This window comes from Corvus cornix, chromosome 6 (genome assembly GCF_000738735.6).
Source record: "Corvus cornix cornix isolate S_Up_H32 chromosome 6, ASM73873v5, whole genome shotgun sequence".
In the NCBI taxonomy this organism is placed as follows: domain Eukaryota; kingdom Metazoa; phylum Chordata; class Aves; order Passeriformes; family Corvidae; genus Corvus; species Corvus cornix.
The window spans coordinates 30,317,700-30,333,365 of NC_046336.1; the positions used below are offsets into that span (position 1 = coordinate 30,317,700).

At 53.3% G+C, this 15,666-nt stretch overlaps 2 protein-coding genes and 1 long non-coding RNA gene across 4 annotated transcripts in view; 1 reads left to right on the forward strand and 2 right to left on the reverse strand.

The window, feature by feature from the left end:
- Positions 1–2,079, reverse strand: part of LOC104690167 — a 64,951-nt gene extending 62,872 nt beyond the window's left edge. For both annotated transcript variants that reach the window (XR_005602163.1, XR_005602162.1), the window contains exons 1-2: positions 1,975–2,079; positions 1,273–1,413 (exon numbers count right to left, since the gene is read on the reverse strand). This is a non-coding gene — a long non-coding RNA (uncharacterized LOC104690167). The remainder of the gene's footprint in view (positions 1–1,272; positions 1,414–1,974) is intronic.
- A 5-nt stretch (positions 2,080–2,084) lies between these two features.
- On the forward strand, positions 2,085–5,245 carry ADO (2-aminoethanethiol dioxygenase). Its single transcript, XM_039553705.1, has one exon. It carries the CDS (start codon positions 2,143–2,145, stop codon positions 2,881–2,883), a length of 741 nt encoding a protein of 246 aa, XP_039409639.1. The 5' UTR covers positions 2,085–2,142; the 3' UTR covers positions 2,884–5,245.
- Positions 5,246–6,886: 1,641 nt separating this feature from the next.
- On the reverse strand, positions 6,887–9,514 carry EGR2 (early growth response 2). The gene is made up of 2 exons (XM_039553704.1): positions 9,120–9,514; positions 6,887–8,775 (listed from the first exon to the last, which is right to left on the reverse strand). The coding sequence occupies exons 1-2, from the start codon at positions 9,295–9,297 to the stop codon at positions 7,571–7,573; spliced, it is 1,383 nt and encodes a 460-aa protein (XP_039409638.1). The 5' UTR covers positions 9,298–9,514; the 3' UTR covers positions 6,887–7,570.
- Positions 9,515–15,666: the final 6,152 nt, after the last annotated feature.

The following is a 15,666-nucleotide window of genomic DNA, read 5'->3' on the forward strand; positions in this document are numbered from 1 at the left end:
AACAGTACTGCCAAAAATTCCAGTGCACATCTCCACAATTAAACTGACTGCCCCTGTGAAGGAGGCTGAATAGAAGAGCAGACTGAACACAGAGACTTCCAATCCCTCAGCTTCTAACAAAATGCCAGTTGCCACCCAATGCAACAGTGATGAGACTGTCAGTGTCCTCAGCAGTTCATTCCCATTCAGGAAGGCTCACAGGCCTTTAAAGATTCTCCCTCTCCACTCAGGATAATGCCCCCTCACCCTAAGCATCCTGCCAGACAGACCTGTTCCTGCCAGGTACAGAAATACACACCCAGTCTTCACCCTGTGCTCCCAACACTGGCACAGGGCAGACTTAACAAATTGCTTAGCACTTAACAAACAGCTGAAGATTGCAATGCTTTGTAACTTCAGGTGGAACTTGAAAGCAGCAAGTCAAATGAACATCCTTCTCTGTGGAGACAGATGCAATGATGCCATGACCTGAATTTGCATTCTGTGCACCAAATTTATTTATAGGGGGCAGGAAATAGTTTTGGGAAAAGAGATCCAAGATGCCATCTTTGTCTACAGCATCAGTATTTCATCCTCTACTTGGCCACAACTACATGCCGCAACACTTGTATTTCTGACTGATATAGAGTATGTATCATTCACGTGGTAAGATTCTGCAACAGGTTGCCCATAGAACCTGTGGATGCCCCATCCCTAGCAGCATTCAAAGCCAGGTCTAATGGGGTCCTAAGCAACCTGATCTAGCAGGTGGCATCCCTGCCCATGGTGCTATGTTCCAAGAATCAGATGATCTTTAAGGTCCCTTCCAACACCAACCATTCTATGATAATGTATAAGAATACTGTAAAGCCACGTATATCTTACTTAAGTTTAATGCATATATTACAACTTGAGTTTGCCTTTAATCAAGAAAATACATTAGTTTACCTAGTTTTAAAATGAAATTTTTTAACCTGGCAGGCTGCAGCCCCTGGAGTAATATTTGATTATCACTCCACTGTTTCTCAGAACCTAGACCTTCCATGGTACTTAAATGCTACAAACCCATGCAAGTAATAGAACTCAAAGTGGAATGAGTCTGTATATTTCTCTGACCAGAGCCTAACCTCGTTTAAAAAAATCCCAGCACTAACAGGTTAATTTCTGACTTCAAAAGCATGGATTTTTAGGCATGATCTCCTACCCCCAGCCACGCCAATTAGAGAGAAGGTAATAGGACCGTTGCCACAAATACGCAAATTGAATAAAAACCTGGCAGAATAAATGCAGTACCCTTTTTGTACATTAGCCTGAAACAACCACATGCAGGCTCCACCAGGCTGGAGCTGAGCCAAAAGATTATCCATCCTTTCTGTCACATGTGGATTCTCTGAGGATCAGCATCTGGAACTCTGTGTGCTCATCGGTGTTCACCTGTGGTTAAAGATAACGAATTCAGACACAACCACACTCAGAAGTGACCATCGGGAGATGCATGAAGGACAGTGCGTGCCGTACAGCACGACCTCGACCCAATACTGAAATGGGAGAGGCGGTGCCAGAAAACTCAAATCTGGTAACTTTGCCCAAATGGCGTGGTTATATCAAGCAGTTAGTGGCAAAAGACAATTTGTCCATGCAGTTGTTATACGTCCATGACACTGTACTTGCACTGCCTTGCTCAGTTTGACACGGCTTAACTACAAGCCAAGTAACAAGTTGCTCCTGCGCTTCCTCACCCACCCCCTCCCCCAGCCGTGCGGGAGGAAACACGCGGCACGGACAACTTATTGCCGTGGCTTCCTCGGCCCTAGCGCAGCCCCCCAGACAGCCGCGCACCTGCCAGCGCCATGGGGAGCGGGACCCCTCAGCCCCGGGGGAGCGGCCGCTCCCGCCCGCCCGTCTCCCCTCACGCCCGTCTCCCCTCACCGCTCCATGGCGGCCGCCACAAGTTCTGGAAACCGGCCGGCCCCGCGGCCCCCCGCGCCTCCTCACCTCTGCTGCCCTCCTCCTCCTTCCTCCGCGTTCCCCTGGCGGGGCCCCAGCCCGGACTACGAGCCCCGTGGTGCCCGGCGGCGCCGCGGCTGCGCGGCGGGCCGGGGGGCGGTGGCGGAAGCGGCACGGGGCCCCGCCCCGCCGCGGCCAGGCCGGGCCGTTGCCGCCATGCCCCGGGACAACATGGCCTCCCTGATCCAGCGGGTGGCGCGGCAGGCGCGCATCACCTTCCGCAGCCCGGCGGGCCCGGCCTTCGGGGAGAACCTGCACCGCCTGCAGCAGCTGCTGGACGAGGTGCGCGCCGAGGACTTGCACTTGGCGCCGCGGGGACCGTCGGCCGCGGCGGCGGCGGCGGGCGGGGGTCCGCCGTGGGCCGGCGTGGTGCCTCCCGTCAGCTACATGCACATTTGCGAGACGGAGAGCTTCAGCATGGGCGTGTTCCTGCTGCGGAGCGGCGCCTGCATCCCGCTGCACGACCACCCGGGCATGAACGGTATGCTGAAGGTGCTGTACGGCACGCTGCGCATCGCCTGCATGGACACGCTGCCCGCCGGGGCCGCCGCCGCCCCGCCGCCCCCCGCCGCTGGCAGCGGGCCGTGCCTGCGCGCCCTTTTCCGCTCCCGCCAGCACTACACGCCCGCCTCGCCGCCCTGCCTGCTCTCGCCGCACACCGACAACCTCCACCAGATCGACGCCGTGGACGGGCCCGCCGCCTTCCTCGACATCCTGGCGCCGCCCTACGACCCCCAGCACGGCCGGGACTGCCACTACTACCGGCTGCTGGAGGGGCCGCCGGCGGCCGCTGAGCCGCCCGCGCTGCCGCGGGAGGTGTGGCTGGTGGAGACCCCGCAGGCCGCCGACTTCTGGTGCGGGGGTGAGCCCTACCCTGGGCCCCGCGTCTGCCTCTGAGTCGCCGCCGGCGGCCCGGGCCGGGCGGCGGCCGCTGGGGACGTTGTGCGCTCGCCCCGCCGAGAGGGGAACCCGCCGCTCGCCGACCCCCGCCCGGCCGCCCCCCGAGCCCACCGGACAGCAGCACCGCGGGGACCCGGTGTTCCGTGCCGGCCGGCGCTGGCTGGAGCTGCGCGGGAGCGCCGTGGGTCAGAGTCTTCCTCTGATCGCGGGCTTCGTGAGTCGGGGGAAATAAAGCGCCAGAACGTGTTTATGTCCTTGGGGCCGATGTGCGGGAGCAGCACGGTTAAGCTGCTCAGCTGAAGGGTCGGGGAAATATTCCAGCATCCTGTGTAAATAGTTAGGGCCACGCATCAGGGAGGGGCGTTCAGGCTCCAAAGGGAGAGTAAATGCAATAAGAATTGTTGCAGGGTGCCCCGACATTTTCCAGAGGGGCTCCCACTGCCACAGCCAGCTGGCACCACAGGGCCAGGGGACTGTGCCCACTGAGTCTGGGAAGGGGGTTGGTCAGGCTATAGCCTTTGGGGACTGTCTTCAGAGTGATTCTCAAGAAGACCTGTACCCTGCTAGTAAAAAACAAATCCAGAACAACTCCTGAGCCAGGACAGCCTCCAGTAAATGCCAGTGATCAATCCCCAGGGCTGGAGTTAACGAAATTCCTGCTCCAAAGAGACACTGTCAGGTTCAGAGTTACTTTTCAGCAGTTCTTTAAAGTGTCGCATACAAGATGTCACTATTGCAACTGAGAATTACTGAGTGCATCTATGCATACTTCCTTCAACAAGAAGGAGACAGCTGCTAATTAACCTCGCTTGGAACCTCTAACGCAGTGGTGGCAGAAGGTGGCAGAAACTGGACATCATAAGAGAAAAAACAACTATCCACTGTTGTGGAAGCTATTCTAGAAACACGGCGTATTTGCAAACCTTCAATATACAGCAGCGCATACCCTAGGTACTGATAAGATTTGACCTGATTGTCTTCTCTTCAAAGCGTGGTCTGTGTTTTTATATGGACAAGTGAACGCTTTGGGCTTTTGAAGCCTCGCAGTTTCCCTCTTTATACTATTTATAAAGACTACTTTTTCATAAGGCTTTTCAATAAACGTAGAGTAGAAGAGACACCGTGAATTTCGCCTTTGTATGATGGAAGCGGTCTGGAGATGCAGTTTGTCCGTGGCAGGGGATGCAATCTTTCTAACACGGGAGAAGGTTTTTCTACAGGTGAAATGCCCCATCTGTACTGCAGGGACTGGTCTTGTGCCTGTTGATCCTAACGCACACTTCATATCACAAACCCAGGCCAGGGCAGCCTTGGCCATCTTAGTCATGATGTGAGAATTCGAGTTAAAAAAACACAACTTAGCAACCTCCTAAGTGATGTACCAACCTGCTCCAGAAATCATTCCACAACTGGCTTCACTTTTCTGTGTATTTATAAAAGCAGACTTGTTTTTCCTGTACAGTGGCTTGTATGTGTGAATTTTTAAATGATTCTGAGACGGCATTGCTGCTTTTTTTTTTTTTCCCCTGGCCTGCGAAAGCATGAATGTAATATACAGTCAGAATTATGCATGCATGGATTAATTCTTTTGCAAGGAAAAATTGGTAGAAATTATTTCAGGTGATTTCCATTTATTAGAGCACTTTAAGGTGTCTGATATTTCTGCAGCTGGATTACCTGTTTTTCTTGGAATTCCCCTGCAGTTTAGCATTAGTTAATGTGTAACAATTCTTGATCGAATGTAGTCATTAATTATAAGGCAATGCCTCCCTGTGTTACAGCCTGTTTCTACCTCTCTGCAAGGCTCATGAAGACAGTCATCCTTTTTCAGAAGTCCACAAAGAAGATAGCACGGTGCGTGCAAACGGCTGTACTGGAAAAACAAACTGCTACAGTGAGCATTTTTTATCTCATCTGCTCTATCCTCCCCATGCTTGGTTTTTAATTTTTTTTCCTCCATGTGTAAAACCTAGTCAAGATGTTTAATCGGACAATATTTAATGGATCTTTCTGAAGAGGACAGCATGGTCACTCTGTGGAGTGCTGTTAACCATGGCAAAACCTTTTTTTCCCCCCCTCTTATTTTCTTTTCTTTTAATTAAGGTGTTAGTATCAAAGTATTTAAAGGTGGAAAAATAGCAACAAAAACCTGAGATGCATTTTAAAAAAAAGCCTCTTTGTGTAACTTCTTGCTTACTCACTAATTGAAACTTACTTCCTATGTTCTGGGTTATCTGTAGGCAGAAGGTTTAAGTCTGTAATGCCATTCTTCTCTGCAGTCTGATTATTGTGTTTTCACAACAGCAAAATAATTGTTATTGCTGAATTATAGAATAAATACAGGCTATCTCAGCACTGACCAGTCATTACTTTCCTTCACAAGTATGAGAGCCTTGAGCCAACTACAGTACAGAGTGCTAGTTTCTTTTGCCTGACAATCCAAACAGTGTGACTGGCCTTTCCTTGAGAGGCGATGCTTAGCACTGGATTCTCAGCCCAAATCCTGCAGGCAAATCCAGGCCCATACACTATTGCTGCTTTTGAAGCTGGCTCTCACTGCAAGGCAGAGACAGGAGCATAGGACCATTGATACTACACGATCTGAGGTGCTCTCGTAGCTGTACACTAGTCACCAGCAGTTTCTTTAGTTTCAGCTCTTTTACGATTTCTGTGTTACCTCATTTTTGCTTTTGATTTTGGGTTTTTTCTTTGTAGCATGGCTGGAGACAGTATTTTGGAGAGTGCAAGGGGAGCCTTGGATTGTGTGTCTGGGTAGCTGAGGTACCGATTTTGGTCAAGATGCTCTGGCTGTGACTGAGCTGTGGTTATCCAAGGCCATGGCGGTACCTGCAGAAGCCCAGCAGGCAAGGAGGCTGCAACTTCTGTGTGACATCCCTCCTGCAGCAGGCTGTAGTCTCTTGGGGGCCAGGACCACATGGGATCAGGTGGCAAAACTGCAGCCCAGGACGTGAAGGCTTACTTGTGCTGCTAAGGTGGATGGTGGGGCAGTGAGCATGGCTTCTGCACAGGCTGGTCCGTGCCCAACTTTAGAAGCTGTCTTGATTCAGAACCAGGTATGTCACTTCAGCTCCCACTGACTGCCTCTCCAAAACGAAGAGCAGCTGCCCCAAAAGCCAACACAAGTTCCAGAAGATGGGGAGCAGGGTGTATCAGACAGAAAGGGCAGGTGCTGCTGGGGCTTTGCACAACGGGACCTAACACCTGGGCAAGCAGAGGCTGGGAACCACCAAGCAAGGGCTTGACCCCCTTGCCCTGCTGTGCTGGGCTGTGGCATTAGTGGTGCGGTCCATCCTGCGCAGCTCAGTTCTGCAGTGCGGGCCACACCGGGGATCTGTGTGGCAGAGCAGCAAGCCCGCGGGGCCTTTACGACCCTGCACCGATGGCAGGACCCGAGGGCGGGCCGAGGCCGGGATAACATCTTTAAAAACAACTAAAAATAAGTTTACAAAAAAAAAAAAAAAAGCGCGATATTGCGGCCATGCGGGTTCAGCAAAAGCAGTCCGGCTGTGCCGCGGGGGTGAGCGCCGCCGCCCCGGGCCGTTGCAGAGCCCTCGGGCGCGGGCGCGGTGCCGCCCGCGCGGCCCCGGGAGCCGCTTCCCCCGAGCGGCGGCCGTCGGGGCGGCGGTACTCACTGTTCCGGTGCCCACTCGCGGAGGTTGCCTGGGGCGGATCGTAACCGCGGAACAAAACAGAATGAGTCAAAAAAACCCACCCCGCTCCCTGGTTAATATTATCCCGTCTCTCGTCTCCGAGGGAAATCCCCGCGCCCAAAAGCGAATGTTTGTACGCCGGGGCCGCAGGTTTTCCAGGCCGAGGTTTTGCGGGGCGGGGCGGGGCGGTGCGGTGCGGTGCGCCCAGCAGACCCGGGCCGGGCTGCCCCGCAGCCCTCCACCGCCGGGACCCGGCGCGGGCCGGGAATGACCGGGGGACACCCCGTCCCTGGGTCGGGCCAGGGAACCTACGGAAATAAAGATGTCAATTTAGCATAATTAAGAGATTTATTTGTCGTCTTTTATAAACGTTGTAAGCACCTACCCTATTGTCGAAAAGTTTATTTACAGAGTGGCCAGAAAGACACCCCCCTCTCCTTCCAGACCCCATTAGTGGTTGTGCATTATTCGTGTTACCTGCGGCGCACTGGGTCCCGGCCGACCACGGGCGCCGGTCCCAGCCCGAGTATTTACATCCTGTCCCAAGTCCTACTACAAACGGAACACTTTTAAGTCACCAAAAAGAAAAACAAAACCAAAACCCCAAACCAGTGCGTACAAAAATATAGTCTCTAAAAAAAAAAAAAAATCCCAATATTAATAGGCAGAAATGTACAGCCATACTAAAACCAGGGAGGGAAAAACTTTCCGGTCTCGGTGTCGCTGCTGTCGTCGGAGCGGATAGGTAAGGCACCCCCCACATGCAGACAGGGGACCGGGCTCTACACCACACAAGGCACCAAGGACACCTCACCACGACGGCACTGCATGCATCCATCCTCCCGCCGCAGCCCCTATGTACAACCGCCGCTCCGGCTCGCTCCGGCCCGCCCCGGCCCGGGGGAGCCCCGCGGCGCCGCCAGGTGCTCGTCGCGCCCCGCCGGGCCCCGCTCCGCTCCGCGCCCGCCGCGCTCGGCGGCGGCTCCGCGCTCGGTCCTGCGCGTCCCGCGCCGTCAGGGCGTCCGCGTCCGCGCCGCGCAGGGGGCCAGGGCGGCGGCACCGCTCCCTCCGCCGGGTTGCGGGCACCCGCCGGTGGCGGCGGCTCCTTTCCGTTCCTTCTGGCGCAGGTGAATCTTGGTGTGCCGCTTCCTCTCGTCGGACCGGGCGAACTTCCTGCCGCAGAAGTCGCAGGCGAAGGGCTTCTCGCCGGTGTGCGTGCGGATGTGGGTGGTGAGGTGGTCGCTGCGGCTGAAGTTCCGCATGCAGATACGGCACTGGAAGGGCTTGTGGCCCGTGTGGATGCGGATGTGCCGGGTGAGCTCGTCGGAGCGGGAGAAGCGGCGGTCGCAGCCCTCGGCGGGGCACGGGTAGGGCCGCTCGTGGACCGGCGTCTTGCTGGGCCGATTGGGGTACTTGCGGGGCCGCAGGATGGGCCGCAGCGGCAGGTGGTGGGGACTGTAGGCGCCGGCGGGCAGCCGGGCGCCCGCACCCTCGCCCCCGCCGCTGCCGGGAGCGCTGCCGGGGGCGGCGCCCGCCGGGGGCGCCCCCATCGTGAAGTTGCGGATGGTGGAAAGCGGCGTGAGGGGCGGCGGGACGCGGAGCGAGTCGAGGGGGCAGGGGAAGGGCTTGCGGTCGGGGCCGGCGTGCAGCTCCCGCTGGCACTGAGGCGGCGGGAAGAAGCCGCCGTACTCGGGGATCATTGTGAAGAGCCCGCCGTCGGCCGCCGCCGCCTTCGGTGAGGGGTAGGAGGGCGGCGGGGGAAAAGGCAGTGCCCCGCCGCCGGCGGCGGGCAGGAAAGCCGAAGAGGGGTCTTGCGGGTACAGGTCACCGCAGCCCGAGTAGGGCGGCGGCGGAGGCGAGTAGAGATGCTCCAGGTCGGCTGGCTGGCCCTGTGCCATGGTGCAGCCGAGGGCCCCGGCCAGCGGGTTGGGGGAGGTGGCGGAGGCAGCGGTGGCCGAGGAGGCGGCGGAGGAGGCGGAGGAGGCGGCGGAGGAGGCGGCGGAGGAGGGCGTGCTGACCCCCTGCAGGATCCCCGCGCTCACGATGTTGATGATGCCCTCGGGGTAGCAACCGGCGCCAGGGTACTGCGGGTCGATGGAGAATTTGCCCATGTAGGTGAAGGTCTGGTTGCGGGAAGCCGGGGCGTTGGGCGCGAAGCCGCCACCGTAGGGCAGGTCCAGGGCCCGCTTGTCGCCCATGTCCACGTTGATCATGCCGTCTGGGGGGGCAAGGAGCAGGTCAGCCCTCCGCGCCGCCACCCGCCGGGCGACCGGCACCGGTCCCAGCCACCGCCCGCCCCGGCCCAGCACGGGGCTGCGGCGCGCACATGTTGCGCTCCGGATGCAGGGGGGCTCCACGCCAACTGCAACTTTCCCCCCCGAGCTGGGTGCGGAGGTAGGGCTGCCGCGAGGGGCGGCGGGGACCCCGGCCAGGCAGCGGGGGAGCCCCGGAGAGGGTCCCGGCGCCCCGTTCCAGTCTGACCCCCGCCCACCGCCCCGGGTCTCCGCCGCGCCGCCGCTCTCCGCGGGCGGCCCGGCCCGCACCTGCGAGGGTTCCTCTTACCTCCTGCCACACCGCTCATCTGGTCAAACGGCCCTGCCAGGTCGGCATTGGGGAAGATCGCGACCGAAGTTGGCAGCGCAGCGGAGATGTCATCCGCGGGGTAAATGCCCTCGGGGAGCTGGTGCACGAACCCACCGAGGGTCACCGGGATCTTGTCCACCGCCTTGGCTGTCATCATGGGGGCAGCGGGACGGCCGGGGGAGCGGCGCTCCCGGCCGGCGGTGGGCGCTCGGGGCGGGGAGGGGAGGGAGAGGAGGGGGCGCTTCCCCCTGCCTCCCACTACCGGCGCGGGGGGACCGCGGGAGCCGGCGCGGCATGTGCGGGCGGGCGGCCGCCCCGTCGCGGCGGTGCGGTGCCCGCGGTGCCCCGGGAGCGCCGCGCTCCCGCCGCAGCTCGCGCTGGAGGACAAGTCTGGCGGTAACTATTTATGGGGGCCCCCTGAATGCCCGGGACGTCACTGCCCATATAAGGACTGAGGAACGGGGCCCGGCGGTCACGTGGGCGCCCGCGTGCGGGACCCGCCGGCCCGCGCCCGCCCCGGCCCCCCCTCCCCGCACACCCTCCGCGCCCCGCGGGGGCGGCCCCGACCCGCCCCGGCCCCGCTCGGCCCCCGCCGCCGCCCGCCGCGCCGCCCAGGGGGGTATTCCGGTGGCGGAGCCCTTGTCCTAAAAAGGCGAGGATCCGGCCCCGCCCCGCCTGCCCTTTTAGGGCTCGTTCCGGAAAATTTTAAAAAGGCTCGGAAAAGCAGAGGAGGTCCCGGGGCCGCCCCGCCAGACCCCGCTCACTTTCTCTGCAGCCCGTAACCGCAAACCGGCGGCGGGTCAGGAAACAGCCGCATTCACGGAATAGAGCTTTCTTAAAGAAAAAATAATTTTAAAAAATAGGTTTTGTTTTTTGGTTTTGTTTTTTTTTTTTTTTTCTGAATTACGGGTGGAAAGAGCCGCCGAACAGAGCGACTCGGCGGCGCTGCTTTTTTTGGAAAGTGTCTGATCTATATATACCGTCGCGAAAACGGAACCGCCTGCTCCGCCGTCGCTGGGTTGTTATTGTATCGACGGGCACAAGCGAGGACGGGACGGGGAGGGGTGGCAGGGGGACAAGAGTGCCCCCCCGCCGCCCCACCTCGTTCCGTTCTGACCCTACCGCTCCCGCTTTGCTCAGTTCAACCTCTTGCTCCCACAGTTTCCATCCTCAGTAACATTTCCACTCCCTCTTTTGCTTTATTTCTCCATGATCTCCTCCATAACGAGGGTATCAAACCGAAGAGTGCTTAAATTCTGGCTTTTCTTTTTTTTTTTTTTTTTCCTCCGAAGTACTAAAAATAACCTCCCTTGTGCCTCCCTTCCCAGGAGAAGCCAATCTTTCATACACTGTTCCCAAGCTTAGAGCTTGCAGCCCCTACATCTTCTTGCTGATGAGGGTGTCAGATGTAATTATTTTTGAAAGCTGTATCCCATGTCACTAATCTCATTACTTGGGGATATTTCATCTCGTGGCTGTTTATTACTGTATTTAGGAAAGCAACTCCCACATATGGTCTGTAGCATGTGAGGCCCCTTTTCAATAGTCTGCAGTAAAAAAACAACCCATTGACAACCCAAGCAGCAGCAAGACATGGCAACATATGAGAGATACTACAACAGTGCATTGCTGTTCCAAAGCAACAAGCCAGAGAATACATAGGATGGCTAAAAACTCTTCGCTTTCATTTTTAACTGCACATACTAATATTTACAGGTCTAATACATTACAGCCTGTGCCACAGAAGAGGGGTGTGCTCGGGCATCCCTATGGCGCATGGACTTACCTCTGCCTTGGCTCCCAAGCACTGTCACAGTGTCTCCCAGGACCCTCTTTATCCATGCCACACCTCACACCCCAGCTGAGAAAGGCTCTTTCAGTTCCTCCAGTTCACTGCCTTTGGTGATGCTCCAGGTTCACTACTTGTCCAGGCACCACAGAGTCCAGACTAGACAGCAGAGTCCCTGGAAAAGTAAAAGATTTAGAGGCATTTTCTAAGGAATGGTAGGTGTAAACCTAGATATTTGCCTTGATGGGTGATCAGAGAAGTATACACAGTAATTAGTAAATATATAACAGTGTTTTTTAACATAGATTTTTGTTACCAGTCCTTTCTAGCACTTAATGTACAGCCAATACAATTTGACATATGAGATTTAGTTGAAAGCAAGCTTTCAGCAGGATTCTAGATATTTTCATTTAAAAACCCATCTCAATTTAAAAGTTAAATTGTGACAGAGAGACAGGTTCTGGGAAATTTGACTGAGAAGTAGGAGCAATTGTATTGTACCTTTCCGTTACAGCTGAGCTATAATTGGTCTAACCGCTACTATGAAAGAACAAAATATTGGAATCTGTTGTGCAGTGGGGTGAGTTACTTTACATGAATTTGAGAAACAGTAACTCTAAGTGCAGTATCCTCCTTACAGCAAAACATTGCAGATAGATTTAGGGCTTATGGATATTCTACATCATCTTCTTGTATTCAAAATACCACATGCCCACTGATGACACTAAATCATAATGCACACAGGAGAAAAGAGAACCAAGGTTTCACACCCCACCTTAATCTCCCCGTGAATCAACTCTAGCTTTGAACTGCCTTGGCTAATTTATGTTCTTCCACTATGGAAAAGGAGTCAATGAAAGATGGACACAAATAAAATTTAATGAACCTCCTTGCTAACTTCACCTGTGGAATATTACTGTAGTTGACTTGGTTGGTTAATTTTAAAAGCCTTCTTAAAAATAGAGTAAATTGTGTCTGATTTCCAGCCTTTCCAGGGACAATCAAATCACTCGACATCTTTCAATGGGGGCTTTGTCTCAATGGCAGCAGGCTCTGGTATGGGGCAACATGGAAACATACTTAATGCTCAGTTTCAGGAAGTTGTTGACAGATGAAACTCAAACGTTTCTGGGCCCTTTTCAGATATCCTTGCTGTATTGATTTGCCTGTGCTTTGTGCCTTTGATCCCCGTTTGGCTGATTACAGCAGACTCCGAGGGTTGGACTGTCCAGCTTGCACTGACGTCAATGGCCCTTACATACAGAATATCCTACTGATTTCTGTGCTTCCTATAAACCACTTGGTTTCATATGACAGGCAGATTGTTGGTGCAAATTGCCAAATCCCCACTCACACCAAGAGCCTTGAACATGCATGACATCTTACTGGATATAGCAGTGATTGAGGAGGGTTCAGAGCTGAAAGGCAGGACTTCTCTCCTATTCCCAACTTCTTTGAAACCAGGCCCCTTTGGATTTATTGTATTTGCTCTTTCAACAAGTTTCTAGCTGACATTGCACTGGGGATTTATTTTCCATTCTCTACCACAAGTACCTGAGACATGAGCTGTAGAAATAAAATTTTCCTTGCTTCCATACCTAAGTTGAGAGTGGTTGAGGAAGAAAAGGCATCTTATCATCTGTAGAGCTGGCAACACATTTAACCAGCTTAGCATCACACATTTGAGTCATCTCTCCAGGGGGTTACTATGCTTTTGCAGCAAAACTTGCCTGACCTCGTGCTAACAGCAGCGATGTTAGTAGGCCTGCTTGGGAAACACAGCCTGCCACTTCCACTCTGCATCCTACTGCTTTCAGGACAGTTAAGGTGGCCCCAGCTCAGCAGGTGCCCCGGGGAGTAGGAACTCACCTGGGAACAGGGAATTGTTTACAGATTGGAGACAAATGACACTGACAACAGCAAAGAATGTCTGTCCTGAGTCTGGGCCAGATTCATATTGGGGTTGGTGAGTTTTTAATGTTTCATGTAAAAGAGAAAATCTTCTCTCCAAAGCTGGATTTCAGAGTTTCCTAAATTTACCCCTTTTCACTGGGGGTAGAAAGATTTGTCATGTCCTTACAGGAAGCAATGCTTGTTTTGGCCAGGGGTGTCTGCTGGATTCCCAGGCTGCAGGCAAAAGCCACTTCCCTTCAGCCTGCCCTGCCTGCCCCTCACAGGCCTGATACAGGCTCTTAGTCTGCACTGGCCAGTTACCAAAACCTGGAATACAGCCAGGGGAACCTGCTGTAAACATGAGCCTACAGAAAACAGCTGGCTGACTGCTGGCATACTAGGGGAAGTGGATGGCTAAGGAGCAGAGAAGGCATCCCAGTCTGCCCTTAATTACAGTACCTTGAAACCACTCTGTGGTTTTCAGCCAAGGCTGCTTGTTGTCTTAGGTTGAATGCCTGTAAATTTGAAATAAGTAAATGACTTTATTGTGAGGACTTGGCTTAGGATAGCAGTAGCAGCATTCTGAAGGGCTATTTAAATGTCAATAACTTTTTCTAATTCGGGCTATAGGAATTAAATAAACCCATGTGGAATCAGCAAACTACTAGTTTAAGTTTGTGTGGCTGTGAACAAGTATGTGTGACAGAGAAAACTTCCAGTCAAATAAAAGCAACAACAGACTTGTTTGCTCAAAATTTATTCTCGTTATTAAACACGTAGACTATTTCCTGGATGTTCCCGTACACGGTTTCTAGCAGATACATTAAATCCGTAATCCTGCTTCTACTCAGCCCATGAGTTCCCCACGGAACACCCGAGGGAACGGATGCTCCCCGCCGCCGTCGGGAGGGGAGTGGGGAGCGTGTGCGGGCTCCACTGCCCTCTCCTGGGGAAAGGCGCTCCCGGGAGCCAGCGAGGACACAGCAGCTGAGCAAAGAGCGATGCGTTGGGCTGAGTTCTGCTGGTGTTTCACCGTGTAACAGCACCCCTAAAGGTTTTCATCACAGTCGTGCTACCTATAGAGCGACTATAGTCCTGTTGAGTCAGAGATCCCGGCCACAGCCTGTGACCCCCACAACCCCAACAATGTCGACAGGGGGATCACGTACTGCAGGGAAGTGTTGAGAGCGAGCCACAGAGGGGCATCCCTGCTGAAAGGCTAAAATATGAGCTCTGCATGCTGCTTGCTGGGGGAACAAAGAAAAAAAAAAGAAAAAAAAAAGAAAAAAAAAGTTGCTTCTCAACTGTGAAAATTACTGGGATACACGTCATTCATGAGACAAGACTCTCAAAATAATGACGACTTTGTTTCTGAATAGTGATAGTCTGCCTGCAAAGCTTTATTTTCCAGTCCTTTCTTCTGAAACTAGTTTCACTTACCCTTGTATTTCCTGCTCTAACGTGTCTCCTGTGTTTTGTGTAAATACTGCCTTGTCCCATGGCTGGGTCTTTAGTTGAGAGAGAGACTAATTGAGTACATCCCTTCATGATGAAAGTGGCATTCTTCCTTGAAGGACTGAAATAAAAGAAGTATAGCAAGAGTCACATTTTCAGTTCTCTTGGTACCATTACCTACTGCTTGAGTGCTTAGAAAGCCTGTCAGAAGGGTTTCTGGGAATATTCAGTTTATAGGAAACAGTGCCTTCAGAATTGGACATAGCTTTTTATCCTCAGGTGAGAAGTAAGGTCAGGTATAACATCTGTCTCCAGCAAACCAGGAGGGAAAGCAAACCTCTAACACCATTTTCCAAGCAGTCTTCTCTTGAGAAGAGAGGCAGAAGAGCTCTGTGGGGTGTTTCCCAGAAACTTCCTATCCCGCCAGGGAAGCTGGAGCCACTTACAGGACTTCTAGATTGCCAAGCACTCATTTGCATTTGCCCTATGTGCCACTTCTCAGAACCTGTTTCCATTTATGTCTCATTTCTCTGTGTTTTTGTCTTAAACAAATCTGTCTTCAGCCTTGAAAGCCCTCAGCTCTTTGCTCTGGGTGAGTCAATCTGTGTGTGGTTCTGGCTTTTCCTTAGTTTTTATCAGCTTTTATTTTCTGCTCCTGAGGGTATGTCTACATGCTCCAGTTTGACCAGAAGACCATCCTGACTAAGAATTCTTTAGGACAAGGGGATTCAGATTAATTTTCAGCAAGGTTACCCAATAGATAGCTTTCTGTCAGGAACTGACAGCAAATTTTATTGGAGCAGAGAATTAAAACAAACAAACAAACAAACAAACACCCACCCTCCACCCCCCCAAGAGATTAAAATAAGCAACATGCTTTGCTTTTAAATTTCTAGGGCCAGATTTTTAAGTGGTATAAGTTAGCTTGAGTTTTCTGATCATGTAACCCCTAAAATCTGAGTGAGCAAAAAAAACCTGGACATGATTTTATTTACAGTTTGGTTATTTTCAAGGCTAAAACTCCAGGTTCTCCTGAGGGTGGGCATTGTCCTTTTCATCGTATATTTGGGCTGCTTCCACCTGTTTTGCAGGAGTTTGTTGATATCTTTGATTTGTTTTCTCTGCTGTGATGTATTGTGCTTGTTCTTTCACCTCCCTTCTCATTCATGTCTCTCTCTCCCTACTCTGTTGTCCAGCCTTTCAGCTGTCTTTTCCCTCTTCCCCCTCCTGTCTTTCCTCTTCCTTGGTAGTTCCTTTTCCTTCCCCCTTATCTCAGCAATTGCTGCCAACATGTATATTTGGAATAGAGTGGGAACAAGCTATTCTTGTGAATTTACTTTGAAATAGCTGATAGGAGCAGATGATTTTCTTTGAACAAATAGAGGATAC